The sequence below is a fragment of the Equus quagga genome, chromosome 14 (assembly GCF_021613505.1).
Source record: "Equus quagga isolate Etosha38 chromosome 14, UCLA_HA_Equagga_1.0, whole genome shotgun sequence".
Taxonomy (NCBI): domain Eukaryota; kingdom Metazoa; phylum Chordata; class Mammalia; order Perissodactyla; family Equidae; genus Equus; species Equus quagga.
The window spans coordinates 2,013,100-2,032,717 of record NC_060280.1 but is presented as its reverse complement, the minus strand read 5'-3'; the positions used below and the strand labels follow the sequence as shown (position 1 = coordinate 2,032,717).

At 50.2% G+C, this 19,618-nt stretch overlaps 1 protein-coding gene across 2 annotated transcripts in view; it reads right to left on the bottom strand.

Moving 5' to 3' along the window:
* Nucleotides 1-18,389, bottom strand: part of MPPED2 (metallophosphoesterase domain containing 2) — a 169,325-nt gene extending 150,936 nt beyond the window's left edge. The window contains exons 1-2 of one of the 2 annotated variants that reach the window (XM_046684614.1): nucleotides 17,961-18,389; nucleotides 12,588-12,836 (exon numbers count right to left, since the gene is read on the bottom strand). In XM_046684614.1, the coding sequence (XP_046540570.1) occupies nucleotides 12,588-12,715 (128 nt within the window). In that variant the 5' untranslated portion in view covers nucleotides 12,716-12,836; nucleotides 17,961-18,389. Of the gene's footprint in view, nucleotides 1-12,587; nucleotides 12,837-17,228; nucleotides 17,568-17,960 lie in introns of those variants that run through there. The other variant, XM_046684615.1, reaches the window with a different exon arrangement.
* Nucleotides 18,390-19,618: the final 1,229 nt, after the last annotated feature.

The window sequence follows — 19,618 nt, the reverse complement described above, 5'->3', positions numbered from 1 at the left end:
TATAAAACATCAAGTACAGAATAAAATTGGTCTGCCCGATGAAAAATGCAAGATTTCCGTGATGACAGATGACCTGCTGTCATGGTCTTCGTTTCAGGTAAACGCCACATATGATGGGCAGCTGTCAGTCACACTCCTGGGAATCGGGCTGAAATATACCCCAATCAATTTCACGCTTCTAACCAATAATTGTTGACTCCAAAAGGGACCAAACACGAGCACTTTATAAGGAGCTAAAACAATATACTTTCGAATGCCTCAGTTTTTGTTAAGAGAAGAATATAGGAAACCCAAATCTTGAGGGTCAAGTTGAAAGTGAAACTTTGATGCTTTTCCTGGGTTAGAAATGAGAGTGTAGCAGGACAGATTATAGCATTAACGTAGGAGTATCAGAAACTCTCACTCTGAGCTTCATCCAGCTCCATCCTGAGAAAAACACGGGAGACACGTAAGTTACCTTTTAAAGCTGAATGCACCATCAAGTCTAACCACACTCTCAGAAGGAACGATGGTTCCAGGGGCACAAACTCCTCAGGGCAGCACAGCGTGAGAAAATGTTAAACCCTTGCAAATGCAACCTTCATCCACTCGTTCATTCATTCATTCATTCATTCATTCTACAGGGATCCGGAGAGTGCCTGGAACCGGGCTAGCACTGTGACAGTGGCTGCAGACAGAGGCGGGCAAAAAAATTAAAAAACCCATAAAGGTAACAGTTGCTGCCTTCAGAGAGCTTACAACCTAGTGGAAGACAATCATTTCACAAACAATCAGAAAATATACTCATGGTAAGCAGGACCGAGAGACAGCACTGCTCGTAGGTGCTGTGAGTACCTATGCGGGTTCACCTGATCCACAGAGGGGTGGGGGCGCCCTCAGAGAAGTGGCAGGGGCAGGAGTGTTTACGGAGGAGGGCCGGAGCATCCTTCGGAGCCTCCAAGTTTCGGGCAGCAGGCCAGTCCGCCGCCATCCCCACACCTCCCAGGAACCCTCCGCTTGCCAAAATTAAAAATGAAGACTCCAGGAGGCGTGCCTGGAGAGCGGGATTCACAGTGCATCCTCCCTTCTGTGTCAGCGCCGAACGCAGGCAGGACGGAAGAGCTGGGAAACGCACGCGCACAGCAGCAAAGGTGGCCTTGCGGTGCCAGGTGTGGGGCTGGCACCGGTGTGCGGGCTCCACCCGCCGTGGAAACCTCCTGCCTGCTGCTCCTCTCAAAGGAAAGCGTTTTCCCATCCATAGTGCGGCTTACCCAGGGGCCAGTCTCAGGCGCAGGCCTTGAATTTTGAGCTTAACTCAATTGGTTCGGGGCAAGAGTCTCCCGTTTCAGATGCGCAGCCAGGTAATCTGATCCCACCAGAGTTTTAATGGCTGTAAAAACCCCCAGCGTTAGATACTCCTCCCAGCCTCCCCAGAGCAGTCTGAGGGTGCTCTCCCAACGCCACCCTCCTCCCTGGCTCCTCCTCTCACACCCACACTGCCTCGAAGTCTGAGCCTCGATCAACCTCACTCCTCAACCCTGAGGTCAGACTGCAACCCGTGTCCTAAAGCAGGGCACCAGCACCTGCAGAGACGGAACCGAGGGGCAGGGGGAGAGAACGGGCAGAAGGTGCTGTGTTTCAGGGACAGCACTCCCGTCCTGACCCCTCCTGGGCCTGGGAAGAGCACTTTCTGGTTCTGCAGAAACCAGAGGCCCAGGACAGGCGTCTGCGGCTCCAGGAAGGCCCCTCCCTGGGGGAGCTGAAAGGGTGTTTATGGAGCCTGTGCCCCGGCTCTCTGCAGGTTAACAGAGACTCAAGCCCCCTCCCAGGGTGGGACTCCCTTGGGAGACAGCACAACCCTAAGGACTTTGAAAGCAGGAGGAAACAAAGAAAAACTCTCAACAAGTGTAAAACAGACAGCAAATTTAATGGCAACAGAAAAAGTTATGGTGATGACGGGCCATGTGCCAATGTTAAAACTCTGCAGATGCTCAGGTATTAATGTCAGCGATGCCGTCCTGATAACCAATATTAACACTAATAACAGCCACCACGCACTGAGCACTGAGCACCGAGCACCAAGCACCACCTCACACAACCTCCACCAGCACCCACTGCAGCATGTGCAACAGTCCCGGGGTATGGGTGGGACACAAGGACTGGAGGATGTAAGTGAATGCATGCAGGGGACATGAAGGTGGACAGACAGACTGGACTCTGGATACACCTTTTTGGGGGGAACTTTTGAAAGATTTTACTTTTTGTATTTTTAAATGCGCTAGATTTCCGCTTAGCAACAACCACTCGACTCCAGAACTCTCCTCTCAAAATGCACGCATTCCTTCTTCCTCTCTCATGTCCGTCTGCGGACCCCTTTACTATTAGGGCATTAAGTCCAGCAGTGGCTCCCGCAGCCCCTGGGACAGCAGCTCGCAGAACAGCGCTGTTTGTTTATAAGGTGACACGACCTTCCCTGTGGAGCGTGGGGGCAGGACTGAAACCCACTAATGGCCAGAAGGCTCATTTTAATGCTGCACTCGACAAAATAAACACCTCATAAAGGCAGGTAAGCAGAAGCCACTTTTCACCCCGGACTGCTCTGTCTTAATAACCTGTGAAGGGAGGAACCGGCCGAGGGGACCACGCTCTGCTCACACCGAACACAATTACAGCACAAGGAGACTGCGATAAAAGCAACAGCCTCATGTAAAGTTCAATTATTTTTTTCCTCGAAAGGGGGTCCCTCTCACCAATACAGACCATCGCTGAGTTGCAAACGTTCCTTCACTGCAAATTCTGGCCGCAGGAGCGAGATCTAACCCAGCCCCTGAAAAAACCAGGGCATCTGATTTTCCCAAAACCCATTCCCAAAAGAGCAGGGGTTTTGCTTCTTTTTTTTTTTTTCCTCTTTTGTCCACAGAAAATGAAGCTCCACTCACATGTTGGAGGAAATATTTCAAAACAGTCCCTTTTTTCTCAAAGTGCAGAATTTATGGCAACAGATAATTAACAACAAATGACAAACAATCTGAGCAGTAAAGGTCCAGTTTGGTTGCCAAGATGATGGTGTCACATTCCAAGATAAACAGTGGAGCGTGCGGCCACGAGAACGCGGTGGAGGGGCCGCGACACAGAGACACAGAGATCCAGGGCAGATGAGCCTCCGCCAAGAGGGGCCCGGGTGGGGCGGACGGCCTCCGGGGTGGTGGGCTCCCTCGGCCTTCTCCAGAGTGTCGGGTCAGGCACGCTCCTCGTGCTGAATGGGAGACCGGCTTTGCATCCCACACCGCAGCCTCCGACCCTTCCCTGGACCACGTCGTGAGGACCCGAGAACTAACGTCCTTCAGGAGTTACACCTCCTCCCTGGTCTGCGTGTCCTTCCCAAAGACGCGCCCCCATTCTTCTTCCTCTGAGTTTCTTCAGTCAAAGTCAGCTTCAATGCTGCCAGCTGTGCCCAAACCATGAGGGTTAAGAACTAGTTAACCTGTAAAAGAATGTGAGCACAACAACCGTGTAGCGAGTCTCTCAGGCACTAAGAGAGGGCGAACCTCGGGAAAGCAAAATTTCAGATGCCCTTACGTTTCTCAAAAGCCAGTTCATAGCTCACTATTTGTCAGATGGATTTTTTTTCAAATAATGAAACACAAACCCAAAGTTCTGAATTACCTAAGAAGGCCGAACAAATTGTTCCTTCTCAGAGACCAAACGGGGCCATGCACCACCAACGGCCACCCCGAGCCTTTCGGATGCTGCATTCGCGGGGCTGCGGGGCCGGTGCGCAAACCAGACGGCGGAGGTGCAGTGGGTCTCACCTCCTTGTCGACTGATGTTCCAGGATCCCGAGTTCCCCTGACCTTGGAGTCAAGCCCAAGGCCGGGGACATCGTAACTGCAAGCAAGACTTATGATCCAGCAACATGTCTGCAGCCTGTCTCTCCTCCACACGGACCCCCACTTCTCCTCTTCTCCATGAAACACGCATCTCCACGTCACACTCACTGCCTACCCAGGCAGCACCGGGAGGTCCAAGGCGGCAAGTTTTTAAAAAACGGAATATATCAAACATGAGGTGAAACCGAGTGCAGTGGGCATGATGTTTGTGGTTTCAAGAAAACATCTAATCCAGTCTGATGGGCTTCTGAGCTTACCTCTGAAGTCTGAAGGCAAAGCAAAGTGAAACAAAAGGGAGAGGAATTTTCCAAAACTAGGGACTAAAATAGAGCTGGTGAAACGTCTGTGTCACAGAGAAAGGCAAAATCTTTGAGGAAGTCGGGGAAACGTGCTGGGGTCCCGTCGCTGGGAGAGACTTCGTTTTTCTCTTGATTTTAGTTTTGAGTCTTTGTGCTAAAAGCGTTTTAAACTAAGTGCGCAATATGTAAACGGTTTGAAACTTGGTCTGTGGCCCAAATACCTAAGACCAAACACCATGAGGAAGCCGCTTTCCTTAGCCAATCAGTGTAACAGCCAAAATAGCCCACTGCAAGGTAGGAAAAGATATTTTCCAAGCCAGGAATTACCGAGTCTTTGAGCTGAAGGATTCAGGGACCGTCTGCACAAAGAAATAACTGGGGCCAAGTCCATGCTGTGGTGCGGGGCCTGCCATCTCTGAAAGAAGCCACGACCCACAGGGCCACTGCATGAACGGCTTCATCCTCACCAGGAATTTCAAAGCTCAGGATCACCGAGCACCGAAAAGTTACCTGTTTGCTTTATTGAATGGGCTAGTTCTTCTCTTTCTTTCAACTAGCGTCAAGAGCTTTACTACTTAATATAAAACTGCACGAAAATTTAAACCAACTACAGGGGCCTATATCCTGGATTTGTGGTAAAGAAGAAAAAATGAAAAGCCTGCAAAATAAATTTTCTTATTTGCATACATTTTACCCTTCTACAGGGACAGAAATGGAAGGAAAAAAATCTTCAAAGCAAAACAGAACAAAAATATGCAGACGCAAATACTGCACGGGCCAATAAATCCAGCAGAATTTCCTTTCTGCAGAGTTCGTGTTTCTACACAGACAAAGCCTCCGAGTGTACTTTTTACAGTAAAAAAAAAAAGGCCGACTAACACGGTGGTCTGTGAAAATGAGGCAGTCTGTCGTCCTGATATTGAAATCGTAGCCTAATCACGTAATCACGCAGGGCTGGCGGCCGGAGCACCCAGTCCGCCATGAGAGCCTGAAAGAGAAGAAGGCCGGGAGGAGAGAGCCGAGGACGCTGGGAGGAAGGGAGGCAAGCTGGCGAGGCTCTCCCAGGCTCCCGGAGCGCTCCCTCCTGCTCGGGAGCAGTTCAGAACCACCTAGGGTTTGCTGCAGAAGACGGGGTGGATTCAGTGCATTGGCTTTGTTTTTATATCTTAAAATCTACATCTTCATAAGCTCTAAAATCTCAGAATTAAAATTAAATACGTCTCAAGTACAGACTCCCTCTTACACTACTTCCTGTTTAGCTCGCTTGCCATTTTGTATATTTTTATCAAACCACCTCCATGAAAGTTTTTTTAAAAACAAAAAACACAAAAACCCCTGTATTTAGAGCAGGAGATACATTTAATCTGTAAAGGCAGGTGAAGGGCAGTTTCTCAGTTTCAGGATATGGTTATCCATTGACGGCGGCCACACTTTCCCTCGGCATCTTTATCTCTACAAATGTAGGTAAGTTTTTCAGAATTTGAAATCCAGGTACAAAATAGTAGTCAGGATCTGCTATATCTGTTCAAAATTCTTTACCCTCCAGAGAGTCAAGTAACCAAAAAACAAACAAACAAAAAAGACTACCAGGTTAGGTGCACATAGCTAGAGTTCTAAGAGAACAAATCCATATGGACAAAAAAAAAAGCCCATCTAATTTTAGGTTGCCTTTCTAATGCTTGAACGCAAACAAAGAAATCTACAGAATAGCAAAGAAGTCGAACTGTCACGGACCACGAGATCGGTGCCCTCAGGGAGTGGATAGGAAAAAGAACTTATTTTAAAAAAGAAATGAGAGAGGAAAAGAAAAATACCCTGTGTTTCTATGTGAGTGCAAACTAAAAGGGCCATTCAGCATCTCCACGACAAATTTCAGATTGAAAACATTAACAAAAATTATGGCCATGCTAATGTGCAAGCCAGTGATAAATTTGTAATGAGAATGAGAAAGTGGCTTACCAAGAGAAAAATGTTTAGAATGTTTTTTCAAACAGCTAATGCAGCCCGGCTCTGTAGCAAAGGACGAATTCTACCTTGTCAGTACAGCGCCATTTTACAGAGCCCCGGACATCCACCCATCTGTTGACAGGACTCTTCCTCTGTGGGAGGGTTAAGGGGCCCTCCTCCTCTCCCTCCACCAGATCCCCAGGTGTCACTGTCATGTCCTTTCCCTCCAGAATATCAATAAGGAGGACGGATTTGGGTTCTTAATTTCAAATAGACTAAAGATGAGAAGCAGGAGAAATCCTAGACCGCCAGAGCAGGAAGGAGTGATGCCAAAGGCCGTCAAGCGCCACAGCTGGTGAGGAACCTGAAATTCAGACAGGCCCAGCTTGCTAAGGACCACAGACTTGATTAGAGGCCAAGACAGGACTAGAACCAGGTTCTCGGAAACACTGACAGGTTAGTACAGCGAGTACTCACTGACTGGTCCTGGACACTCTGCTGGCTTCCAACATGAATCTGAAAACACTTCTTTAAAGATTTCCCTACAGGGACAGGACTAAGGAGCGGGCGGCACCCTGGCTCTGTGCTTATCTTCCCCCACACAGGGGCAAGTCGAATTACACCGAACCAGGGAAGAGCTTTCCGTCTATTCCTTGATTATAACATAAAACAGAAGAAGGTGCCACCGAAGGAAGCCAGGCCCAAAGAAAGTGGAAGATTTCCATCAGAGTGAGCCTTTAACGCAAACCTTGCAGGCAAAGCAGCAGGACTTGTGGGCAAATCACATTTTTACTATTCTTTAAAAAATGTTTTTATCATAAAAGGATTACAAAGTTGCTAGAAAACTAAAGTTACATGAAAGTATAAAATTGAAAGGTCTTTATCCAGCACTCTCTCCCCCCAATTCATTCCCAAATGTATTCCCCAAATAATCACAAGTAATGTTGGTATTTCTCTCTCCATACAATTTTATATATTTTTTTAACCAAATGACACTGTTCTCTAACACTTTTCTGTAACTTTATTTTTGCACCTAAGGAAAACTAATACAGGTCCAAAATAAACATTTACTTCCTGTCTCATGAGAATGAACTTCAGATCAAACAAACAAAATCCTCTAAGAATTTGGCACGGAATGATTCACCCAGATACCCTAAAAGCGTCGGCCATGTCTGATTAGCGAGGCCCAAGCAAACACTGCCAGCGGCTACACGGCACAACAAGCAAGAACGCAAGTCAGACTTGTCAGGCTTTACACAACCAAGCAGTTCAGAAAGCAAGGTGTTAACACTCATCTCACACTCACCAGCTAGTGGCAGAGACCGTAAACATTCCCACAGCACCTATTTATCAAGAGCTATCTTTCAGGCACCCTATGTCATATACATTATCTTCTTTCACGCTCATGACCATCTTAAAGGGTCATTAAGCCCACTGTACAGATGGGAACACTGAGGCCCATCCATCTTTGCCCAATCAAGCCAGTCACTGGAGAGATCAGCATCTGCGCAGAGACCTCTGATTACAGACCGTGTCCTCAGTTACCATGAGAATGCTGTCCTCATCCCCCAGCCCAAGCTGCGCCCTTTGCAGTCAGTCCTGGTGAGTTATGGTTAACATGTGATGCTTCTGTTTTAACCAGAGCCAGAGGTGGGGAGCCTAGGACACTGACGGGGCAAGAAGGGCCTGAGACCGGCCCAAGAGGAGGACAGCCACTGTGATCCCGCAGCGAATAACCCGGCAACATTCAGCTCTGAGGACTCCTCCCACCTGGGTCTGTCCCTCCCATGGAGTCACTGGAGGTGGGCGAGACGCTCCTCGGCTGTTTACGGCCTTGACCAGCACTACGAAGTCAGCACACCTGCCAGCCCTGATGGCCAAAATCCACCCAGAAAAGCACGCTGGTAACGACTCCTTGAGGAAGACAGGACAAAACTGACCAGTGATGATTTTCTTATTTATTCATTTCCTTATACGCCACTGATTTTCAACATGGATTGAGACAGCTTAGAATAAAAAACGGACAATCAATAAGACAGTCACTAATGATAACAGCTAACATAGTCTATGGGTATAGACTATGATAGGTAACGCTTATGGGGTATAGACTATGATAACTAACACATTGAGTACAGACTACGATAACAGCAAATGCTTATTGAGTATAGACTACGATAACAGCTAACATTTATTGGGTATAGACTACAATAACAGCTAACGCCTGAGTATAGACTACGATAACAGCAAACGCTGATTGAGTCTAGACTCTGTAACAAGCACTCCTCTACAAACTTCACAGGTAATACTGTGTTAACCTTCACAATCACCTTTCAGGATAGGCACTACTTCTATAGTCCACATTTTACAAATGGAAAAAGAAACACAGAGAAGTCAGTACATTTCTCCATGGTTGGTTACACAGCTAGTAAGTGGTGCAACCAGGTTTTAAATCCAACGATCAGATTCCACTGGAGATGCTGACCACTACACTACACCACCACCCAAAACCAAGCATAAAAGAGCAGAGCTAAGGAAGATGCCAGCGGTGCTGACAACCCAAGACACAGACAAGTAAGGTGCCTACAACTGAAAATAAAATCGGATCTGAGCTTCCCAGCCACCAACCTTACAGCAAGAGGTGAGGAATTCACCTGAGTGGGGTGACCGGCCATGTGGGTTAGCGCAGGACTGAGGCTCTCCCAGAACACGGGGCTTTCAGTGCAAAAACTGAGATGGTCGAACACCCTAAGAGAGACGCTTATAATATTTTATTAGGCTTCAGATAATTGAAAACACACGAAGTCTTTATGGTGTTTTCAGACCTTACTGGCTCCTTCAGCACCTCCTCCCATCATCATTAAAATTACTAAACAACGTTCTCAACACTCTGCTTGGGAAAGATGAAGGGGTTGGAGAAAAATGAAGCCTGCTGATTGCTGGTTTCCAGCCATCCCGCATCAGTATGGGTAAGAGGGGCTCACCAATCCCGGTCAATCCTGCCCTGACAACTCCAGCTGAGCCTTCGTTCTTTCCCAAGGTCATACAGGATTGCTTTCTTTAAAAGATATCTTCCCTACATCACAGGCAGAGATGCAGCCAGTGGTTCTAGAAAGCTCCGCGGCAGCCTCCTTGGAACTCCCAGGTGAAAGCAAACCAAGACAAGGTTGCAAACCTCTTAAAGCCAAGCGAAACGCCAGCCCTGAAATCAATGTCGTGCTTCGTGCAGATGGGGACTAGGTCTCACGTGTCTGCGTTCCCCCCACAGCAACACCTGGCAAATAAACGTTGTCTTGATTGTGACCTTAATCTTAGTACCTTCAGAGCTAAAACAAACCCAGAACTCTCATTTGGTGCAAATGTTTACAGTTGGGCAGACTGAGGCCTGGAGAAGGGAGGGAGCTTGCCCAAGGTGGGTCTCGAAGCCGAGATGAGACCGGCTGAATTTAACGGGATGTGAGCTGTTCCTTAACTCGGGTGAGAAAACCCCACTAGGCTGTAAGAAAGAAAACAGTGTCTGTCATGTGAGGGACCAGGACTGTGTCTTCGGGCCAGGTGACCCGTCACGGGCCTCCACAGACCTCAGTCGTAAGTGGAAAAGGAAAGCAGATGTTTCAAGCATCCCATGCAAAATAAATGAGCAGCTATTCAAGTGGAAAAGACAAAATATCTTTAGGGAGAGGAGCAAAGCTCTGCCACGACATGCTGAAAATCTCAGAAAAACTGAAGAAATTTCAGACTAAATATTTTATGGGTATTTTCCAGTCAATTTAAGTTTCTATTTAGACTAAGGGCAATCTTTTTTTTTAAACACAACACGATCATGTCTAACCAAGACACTTGAATGCCTAGCGCAGGCGGGTCACTGCACCAGGGCGGGAAGCACAGAAAAGAAACCCAGGAAAAGGCAGGCCAGCATCCTGACGACGCGTACGCACCTTCAGACAAACGCCCCAAACATAGGGACAGGACAGAAAAATTCCAGCAAAAACCTCCAACTCTCAACCACAATTTCCCATCTCAGGGCACAATCAAACCAATGGCTCAATCAATCAATCAATATTTCGGAGCGCCTGTTACCTGCTCAACCTCTGCCTTAAGAACCAAGTGATGGGGGCCGGCCCAGTGGTACAGCGGTTAAGTTTGCGCACTCCGCTTTGGAGGCCCAGGGGTTCCCAGGTTCAGATCCTGGGAGCAGACCTGCATATCTCTCATCAAGCCATGCTGTGGCGGCATCCTACATACAAAATAGAGGAAGAGTGGCACAGATGTTAGCTCAGGGACAATCTTCTTCAAGCAAAAAAAAAAAAAAAAACAGGAGGATTGGCAACAGATGATAGCTCAAGGTCAAACTTCCTCCAGAGAGAGAGAGAGAATAATGGAGGTGGTGTGGTTTGAAGTGAACGCCAAGTGGCAGGGAATCGTGTTGGGGGGTGGGCACAGTCAGTGTGGACGAGGGGACAGAAAGGGTTTCACAGACCTAGAGGGGCCTGGCTCTGAGGCCTCTGATGAGCACCAAAGTGAGCGTCTCAGCGGTGAGAAACAATGAGGGCACCAAGATGGGAAAGCTCAGGTGTGCACAGGTGATAGGGAGCCAAGGGTTCCAGCGGGAGGCCCTCAGTGGGTGAGGGAGGTGAACAGACCAGCTGGACCCGGACCGCGGGAGCACCCTCCACCCCGGGGGGGATGTCTGGCAAGGGGGCTGCGCAGCTGTCCAGGCTGCCACTGCAAACCCCATTTTTCAAGCCTCTTTGTCAAAAAAGGTATAATCTGATCCTTTGAATTTTTCGTGGCTAGACTGAGGCAGATCAGTTCGAGGTGACACAATTTTAAAACGTCTCTGCGTACTCTCAGGTCACCAGTGGAATCTCACGGCCACAGACACGTGAATACTGAGCTGCGATTCCCTATCAGTGGTTTTCCTGGGAATCTGGGGCAAAATAAACTTTCTCGTGCCTGAAAGGAAACAGAATCCACAAAGTTCTTTGCGATTCTTTAATACAAAACACCACACCAGCAAAACAGAGAGAAAGGCACCCTAAGTCCAGCCTGCACAAATTCTACAACTATTTCAAGAAAAAGAGATTATGACAAGCAGAAGGACAAAGGGAATATTTGAAATGAACACAGAGTTATTGTCCAGAAAAGTCCTTTTAACAAAGAAAAATCTTATTCACCTTAAAAACTTTTCCTTAAAATCAAGTTAGCAATCCTTCGTAACTGTGAATATATTATGATTTAGAGAAAGTCTAAAAATTCTTAGAAATAGTTTAACACTGTTTGCAAAGATTTCTTTCCCTTTTTCCTTTCGTTTTGCTTGTTTGTTTGTTTTTGCAGAAATTCCACCACAGGTAGCTGAGTGGCTGTGCAGAACATACTTCCAAAGTAACATCCTGCTATTTACGCTAATACCCAGGCAGTCAAGAGAAGGATCTTTTCGTCTAGTTAGTGTTTCCAAATTTGGGGGGGGTTGTGTGTGTGCTGGGGGAGGTGGTCCTTCTATTTCTTTAATTGCCTAAATAAAACAATTACTTAAAAAAAGAGCTTGTGACTCAGACATGCCCCGAGTTCGACTGGCCCAGGGACGGCAGCGACAGTCAACAGAGTCCTGCCTCCTCTCCTTCTGACCATACAATGGTTTTCAAAGAGGTTTAATCCTACTAGGAAACTCGGGTGTTAGACCCTGGAGGCGTGGAATGGAGAATGAGCACCAGGCCTCGAATAAACGGGGGACACGGCGACCTCGTGCCCCTCTGCGCAAAGCTCAGCAGAAAAAAGCTGGTGCGCACCCGCAGAACCCCTGCCTCTGGGCGTCTCCCACACTTTGTTCCTTAAACAGTTTAAAGAGCAACACAGCTTCCACAGTATTAGGGAGTGAGAGAAAAGTACAGCTCCTGGAACCAACTGTTCCCCTGCCCCTTAACCCTTTGTTCCCTACATTGTTTGCGTCCTGCAGCATGCAGCCCACATTCCACGAGCAACAGGCAAGACAATGGACTTAGCAGTGGCTAGACAATTAGTCCCAATTAGGCCTATTGCCCAGCTGAATGTAAAGGCGTAGTGGGGTGAGGTGTGGGGGAAAAAATACAGACATTTTAAAGAAATATTTCATCCTGGAGTCAAGCAATACAATGGAAAGCAAACTGAACTAGAGGTCAGGAGACTGCCAAAATTCACTGTGTGACATTAGGCAAATACTTAACCTCTCTGTTGTTATCCACAAAATGTGGGAATCCTACCACGGCCCCTCAGAAGCTCTGAAGATCTAACGTCAAACTGTGGTTGAAAGAACTCTGCAAATTTGCAATGTTCCGCAGATGTGGGGACTTCTCTGAGCTGCATGTGGAAGAACATACACCCATCTGTTTTGAGAATCATGTACCTTTCACTCTCCCTGACAGAACTCATTACTGGCTCCTTATCTTACTTCTATTTTCTTGATCGTTAATCTTTTAAGTTCACGAGCGATACTTACATATGTACATGTGGCGGCTGGAACCTGCTCTGGTTGATGTTGTAATGCGTGAACGCCTGGGTGGGGTTGGAGCTGTACTCGTCCACCGTGATGGTAACTTTGCCTTGAGAAGGGATCCCATGTGCCATCCTTCCTCTCTGTAGGCCTGAGCGACTCACAACTCTCCGGAGCAAAGGAGGGAAGCGGGCATGGTGCGTCTCAGCCAACCTCCGCCCCCAAGGATCTACTCGTCAATACTGCTGTGCGTTTCTGAAAAAAAAATCATCAAATGAGAACAAAGAACAAGAGGGTGCTCTGAGAGAAGTCAAATGTGACACTTGGACATGAAATGGGTTCAGGAAAAAACTTAATATGTGCTGTCGCCTCGTGGATAGAACCTCTCCCAACTCTCACCCTGAGTGGCCTTCCGAGGGGACACACGATACCATGTGACCCTGCTGGCCGCTAGCAAGTCAATTCAATGGCGTGCAAACTAAGACTTCCTCTTTAATTATAATTATGGCACTTAACATGAATTACGGAAGGGGCATAGCCACAGTTGCCATGGTGTCTAACTATAAATGGCTTGTGCTCCAAGTGCAGAGTCTTCCAAACCTTCTCTGCTAATTGGAATGTTTGGTGTGTACAAAGTTGGTGTCATATAATAATCTGAAATCTCAAGGCTTAACACAGCCATGGAACACAATGACAAATGTAAATTTAAAATGCTGTGCTCCTCACAGACACCCGTGTGCAACTACAAGACACATATAACGTATACACGCATTACATGTAATTTTTTCTTTCACAAGCAGCTCCCAAAATACACAGGTCCTCAATGCCTGGCGTACAAACACATTCCACTCCAACCGAGAGAACTTTATGGAAAAGCAAATCCTTCTTGCTAAATGGGACATGATTTCTTTAAACACTCCAGTCACTGGGGGAAAATCAAACACCCCCAGGCTTGGACTACCTCTTTGGATGCACGCATCGCTGCCCCTCTGTGAGCCTGAGGGAGCAGTGAAGGAGGCAATATGTCCACCCCCCCCATCCTCCTTGGTGTGGCATAATGCTCAGTAGTTGGCTTCATACTTTTTAAAATTTTCCATTAGTTTTGATTCTTTTTATAAATGTCAATACATTTTTTGCTGCCCTGGGTTCAGAAATGAGGGTGTATATTTTCATAGCAGGTGTGGAGAGACTGAGGAAGGCAAATCCTGGCATCGAAACTGTTGCAAGTGATCAGAGCCTGGAGAGAGGCCGGGAGCACTCCCCCGGTAACCCTGGGGGTCACCCTCGCTCTCCCTTCAGGGCTCCACACACAGAATACGTTCGCCCGTGCACCATTAGGCTCCAGGAATCTTAGCTGCTATCTCAAATAAAAATATTTAGAATAATAAGATTAGATTTAAATTTGGCATGAAACACCTTAAATATCAAGCAAAGGCAGATGGCCTGCCATAGGCCATTTATTTTATTATTTTACAACCCGGGGCTTGTGTACTCCTCCATATGCTAGCTGGGCTAAGAAATTCCACAGTGTTCTACGCAAATCACTGCTTCTTCATAGCTTCCTAGGAGCAAAGCAAGCCAGGTAACACCCACCTGCCTGTGTTCCACTGCACAAGGGCACTGCCGGGACATGAGTCCCTGGGCTCCGGCGTTTTACACAAAGTGTCACTCTGGGTTCTCGTTCTTCTTCCTGACTTCGTGGGAGGTATGAGTCCCTTAAGCACTAGTTGACAGACAACCAGGCCAGCAGGATTAACTAAATTAAAATCTTCCCAGCGCCTCTGATGTAAGATATCTATAAGAACCGCTTACAAATCATAATGTAGCAGTTTTCATACCAAGTTTGCAGCTGTTTCCTTAATTTCCCCCACAATTATATTTTACTGTTATTTTGCATAACAGTAAAACACAACACCTGCTTCAAATTGCAGTCCTGTTCTAAGTACTGTAATTCTCTTTTGAGACACAAAGTACCGAGACACGAGTGAAGCGCAAAACTGCATAATTGCGCCAGGCTGAAAAGTAAATACAAATGAAAACATCTTCCTGTTATAGAAATGACTGTCATTAAAAAGAATGTTAGCCATCAAAGCACAGAGGGAAAAAATACACATGTTCAGACTTCGAGAACTTAGTGTTTGCATAAATTAGAGAGGGGTGCAAAAATTACATGGCAATTCTTATGCTCCTGCCATCACTGTCTATTGTGTGAAAGGCAGAACATTAACAAGCAAAGGAAAAAAAATTCATGTCTACACCACTGTGACCTCTCAGGAACAATCTCTGCACCCGGTGCCAGGAAGAGTTTAAATGTTTCTGGAGCCAGCTCACTAATTAAACTAAGCAAAACGGCCTAGAAATGAAATATACGTACCTACTACGTAAATCTCTTTGCAGCGACTTAAAGCGGTTGTTTTAGACCCTCCCATGTGAAGCCAGAAGGAGACGGACGGGCATCCTAAAGGCCCACTTCATCCCTCAGTAAAGGCAGGACTGCCTTTTCTATCCAGTGGACGTGAGTGCCTCTTCGCACCTTCGCCCCAGCAAGACAAACAGAACATCTTTTCCTCAGCAAGCCCAGGCCCCTAGAAGTCTGAAGGGCTAAGTGGGTGGCTGGCACCTCATTGGAATTCATCTTTGCCATGTTCTCTTTCAAATGTTTTATCGAAACAGTGCACCTGCAGCGTCTATCTTCTTTAATCTGCAGTCCTTTGAAGAAAATGTCAGACTGAGGCAGAGAGCTTCAAAACTTTCACAGGATCCTTCACAGACAACTCAAGAAAAGGCTTATTTTTTTTAAATGCTGTGTTCACTCCCACTCACATCACAAAATGAACATAACCTAAGAATGTTAAACACCAACACAAGGAAAGATGGAGGGGGGTAAACTCTCAGAGACAGCGGCAATGCTCCCCTCCCCTATCCCAAGGAATCTGGAAAAAGCTTGAAACAAGACGGAATGGTCCGCTGCCTAAAACCATGAAGAAGCTGCCTCACCTGCTCACATCTTTAGGCTGTAAAACCTTCCAAACGACCAGATTCTGGAGCAGGGCATCCTCGCCACAGTTACACTACTTTCTAAATAGAATATTTAAAGAGACCAACATCCTTTTTTAAAATTTTCCTTTTATACTTCAACACATTTGCTCCACAAAACAAAGGAACCCAGTAGTAAATGCCAGGAATCCTAAAGAAAAACCTAAAAGGGACTGACATTGCCAGACATTCATGCTGGTGCTAGTTTGATTTTCTCTTAAAAAAAAAAAAAAACCATGTGAGCACATTTTGCATTTCCTAGACAGCAACCACATCTCCTGTCCCTTAAGCTGTGTGACTTGCACTGTTCTTTTTCAGGAATCTAGTTGGAAAACCTTTTAAAGTCGGCTGGCAACGAAAGGATGAAAAGCTGAGGAATTAAATAACTGTCTCCACCTCCGACACACCACAAGTCCAACTGACCAAAAGTTTCAAAGCAACAGCTCACGACCTCTCTACCCGAGCACCGCACGGCACAGCCCAGCAGCCAGGAGCCGAGCTCTCCTCCACCAACAAGGATGCTCGCCGCCTGCGCTCGCCCTGAGACGCCGCCCGCCCGCCGGGCCGGACTCGGGAGCTCGCCTGCTCCGACGCCGCCGAATTTCGCGCTCTGCTCCCTCCGCCGCGCAGATCCGGCGCTTTCTCAACCCACGCCCCTCCTCCGTCATGCCCACCTCCGGTCACTCATCCCTGCATCCCGGAGGGATGCCCACACCTCCCGGCGGCCGCTCCGCCCGGGTTTTGGAGGGACGCACGAGGGCACGTGCGTGTGCCCGGAGCGCCGCCGCACTTACACCTGCACTCGTCTCCAGCACTGCGGACACCCGGCCGGCGCATCCTCGCCCAGGGCTGGGGCAGGACTCCTCTCCCGCGCCGCTGGCACCGCGTGGAGTCTATATACGGTGGGGCGGGGGGCGCGGAGCCCTCTACTTTGGATTGGTTTGTTTGTTTTAAATCCAGGGTGGGCACTTGGGGGGGGGGGGCAGCATCAGCAAGTACACAGACACACATTCACACACATGCACCCTCCCGCGCCCTGACCCCGGCTCCGCTCCCCTCCTTCCCCCAGCAGCAGCTCGCCTGACCCGCTCAGCCCCCGCGGTCACCGCCGTCGTCGCCGCTGCTGGCGCTGCTGTCCGTCTTTCTCTCCCTCTGCCCGGCCCCCGCCTGCTCGATGACCACCGGCGGCCGGCGCTCTGACAGCGCCCTCCGCGCCGGAGCATCCTTGCCCCACGCCCCGACGTCGGCCCCGGGCGCTGGGTCCCCGAACCCCGGAGCGGAGCCCCGCCGCCTGCCCGCTGTCCCCGAGCCGCCGGCTGCGTCCCTGGAGCGGCGGCAGGGGTGGAGGCCGCGAATCCCCCCTCCTTGGATAGCTCTCCTTTCACTTAAAGTTTTGTTTGTTTTTTCCCACCCTGACCTGTGTGTGTGTTTGCAGCATCTCAAATCAATTACACATTTTCCATGACCCGCATTTGCACTTCATCTGGCGTGTGCGGAGGGAGGGGGAAGGTAAATGTGCTACAAATCCACCCCACGGGGGCATCCTTAATTTCTTTCCTTGCTGGTGGATCCTAGCCTCCTCCCCAAGCTCCAGAAAAATGCCCCCTTCACCTCCTAGGCCGCAAAACCCCGGAATTCCACGGCCCTCCGAAGGTTTCCGTGTTACGTGTAAATAGCGAAGAAACTCCCGCCTCTCCCGAGGAGCCATCGGCCGCACGGCTACTTTTTCCGCCGTGCCCGCCCGCGGGTGGCCGGCTCGGGGCAGGCTGCGCGCGTGGGCCGCGGGGACGGGCGCGGGGCCGGCGGCGGGCACGGCCGGAGCACAAAGCTGACGGCGCCTCCCCGGCCCGCACCGCGCTCGGCCGACACAATGCACCGGGCCTAGGCCGGCGGCCGGGGCGCGGAGCCCGGACCCGCGGCGGCAGCTCGCCGCGCCCGCGTCCCCACCCCCGGCCCCGCCGCCCGCTCGGCCGCTGCCCCCGCGACACCCGGCGGAGGAGGGGGCGGGAGGTGGGACCCGCGAGGTCGGGGCCGAGGGCGGGGAAGGGGGAAGGGCAGAGGGGCGCGATGGGGAGCCGGGAGACGGCTCCGAAAGAGGAATCGCCCTCGCCCGGGGCGGAAAACGAGCCCCGCTCGGGTCCCGAACTGCCCGGGGAGCGCCCGCCCGCGCCAACGCCGGGGCCGGGGCAGCCGCGGTCCGCAGCCCCGCGCCCGCACGCGCCTCGGCCGGGCACCTCTCCGGCTGCGCTTTGTGTGCGCCTCTCTCCCCTCCTCCGCGCGCGGCACCGGGCGCCCGGCCGCTCCCCCTCCCCCGCCCCGCGCCTCCCTTCCCGGGCGGATTACCTTTCCGGGCTGCGCTCCGGTCCGGGGATGCCTTCAGCGCCCGGCGAGCAGGCGATCCATCGCCGAGCGGCCCGAGCCGGCGGCAGGGGCGCGGGGGCGGAGGGGGCGCGGGCGGGCCAGAACCTTCGACCCTGGAGGTCCCGCGGCGGGCCGGGGCGGGGGGCCGGGGGCGCGGCGCGAGAGGGAGGCGGGGGAGAAAGGACGGGAGAGCCTCGATCTGGGCAGAGAGCGAGCGAGGGGGCGAGGAGAGGGAGCGAGGGCGCGGCGAGCCGGAGGGAGCGCGAGCGGTGCAGTGACAGGGACTGCCACTGGGGTCAAAGGAGCACAGCTCCAGGAAGCGGGGCGGCCGAGGCGCCGCTCCGTGCGCGCTCCCCGGCGGGACCCCGCGCCCCCGCGCGCCCCTGCTGCAGCCCAGGCCGCAGGAACCCCCGCCGGCGCCCCGAGGCCGCGGGGTTGCGAGAGGAGGCGGGAGCTGAGGGCGAGGCCGGCAGCCTGCTGGTGCTCCCGGGTCAAGCAGGAGGCAGGAAGCTGAGCTGCAAGTTCATCACCATGAGTGCGATCAGCGTAAAAATGATAGGGGGCCGGGGAGGTGGGGGCTACGGCGTCCCAGGAAAATAAAGGGAGTTTTCCCTCCAAATGGGCGTCTTCTGCGAAGAGAACACCCAGGCCCCCCACCCTCCGACCTGCCAGGCGCTGTCTGGAGTCCTGGCACGGCTCCAGGGCGCAGAGCTCGCCGCGGGGGCAAAGGGAGCGGCTCCGGCACTGGGCTCAGACCAAGGAAGGCGACCCTGGGTCCCCTCCCATCTTCGAGCTGAGGCTTCCTTGGGGGAGAGCTGTGCTCCCTTTCCTGAAGCCTTTCAACGTGCCAGAGACACACACACATACACACACCCCTTTCTCTCTGCAACGTTGTGCCTGAGAAAGAAAAGGCCAACCTAGCTGATAATTCTTTTCACCTCCATGAATTAAGGCAGGTTCAGGATAGAGAGGTGAGGAGTCGGTGAAGACTAATTTGTTTTCATTTTTGTCTTTGGGGCACCTTTTCCCCCAAAGATAAGCACTTCAAAACCGTTTTAAAAATCAAAGTTGGTCCCCTTTTCTCTGCTACTTTGGATAATGGAAGAAAAGGTTTTCAGAATTGTATGCAAACCACAGAAGGAAAGGAAGAGCGCAGAAACGCTAGAACACAGAAGACAAGGGAGAGAAGGCTTTTAGAACAGTTGCTTGGTGGGGCTGCCTGTGAAGGATGAGGTGGCCCTGTGATGTTATGCCATTGTCAGGACTGAAGGATTTGGATGACGACCAGATCTAATTCCTTTCCAGGAGTCAGACTCAAAGATCTAGTCATTCTCCAAAGGGAAATCCAGTGGATGTGTGAGAGGGAGAAGTGTGCTAAGTATACTGTGTGGCAACTGAGTAGACATCCCGGCTCAAATTATAACCCCTAAAAATAAAAACGAGCCGTTTCAACCTGGTCTGTGGCCTCTGTGCTGAGACGGATTGGTTTCCAGGGTCTGAGAGGAAGGGAGAGAGGCTGGTAGGAGTCCCTATAAAAAAAGATCAAAGGGAATTCACTTGAAAATATTTCCCTTTTAAAATGGGCTTTCCTGCACTTGAATTTTAAGTAACCTATCTCTTATGCCTGGGCTGACATGAAG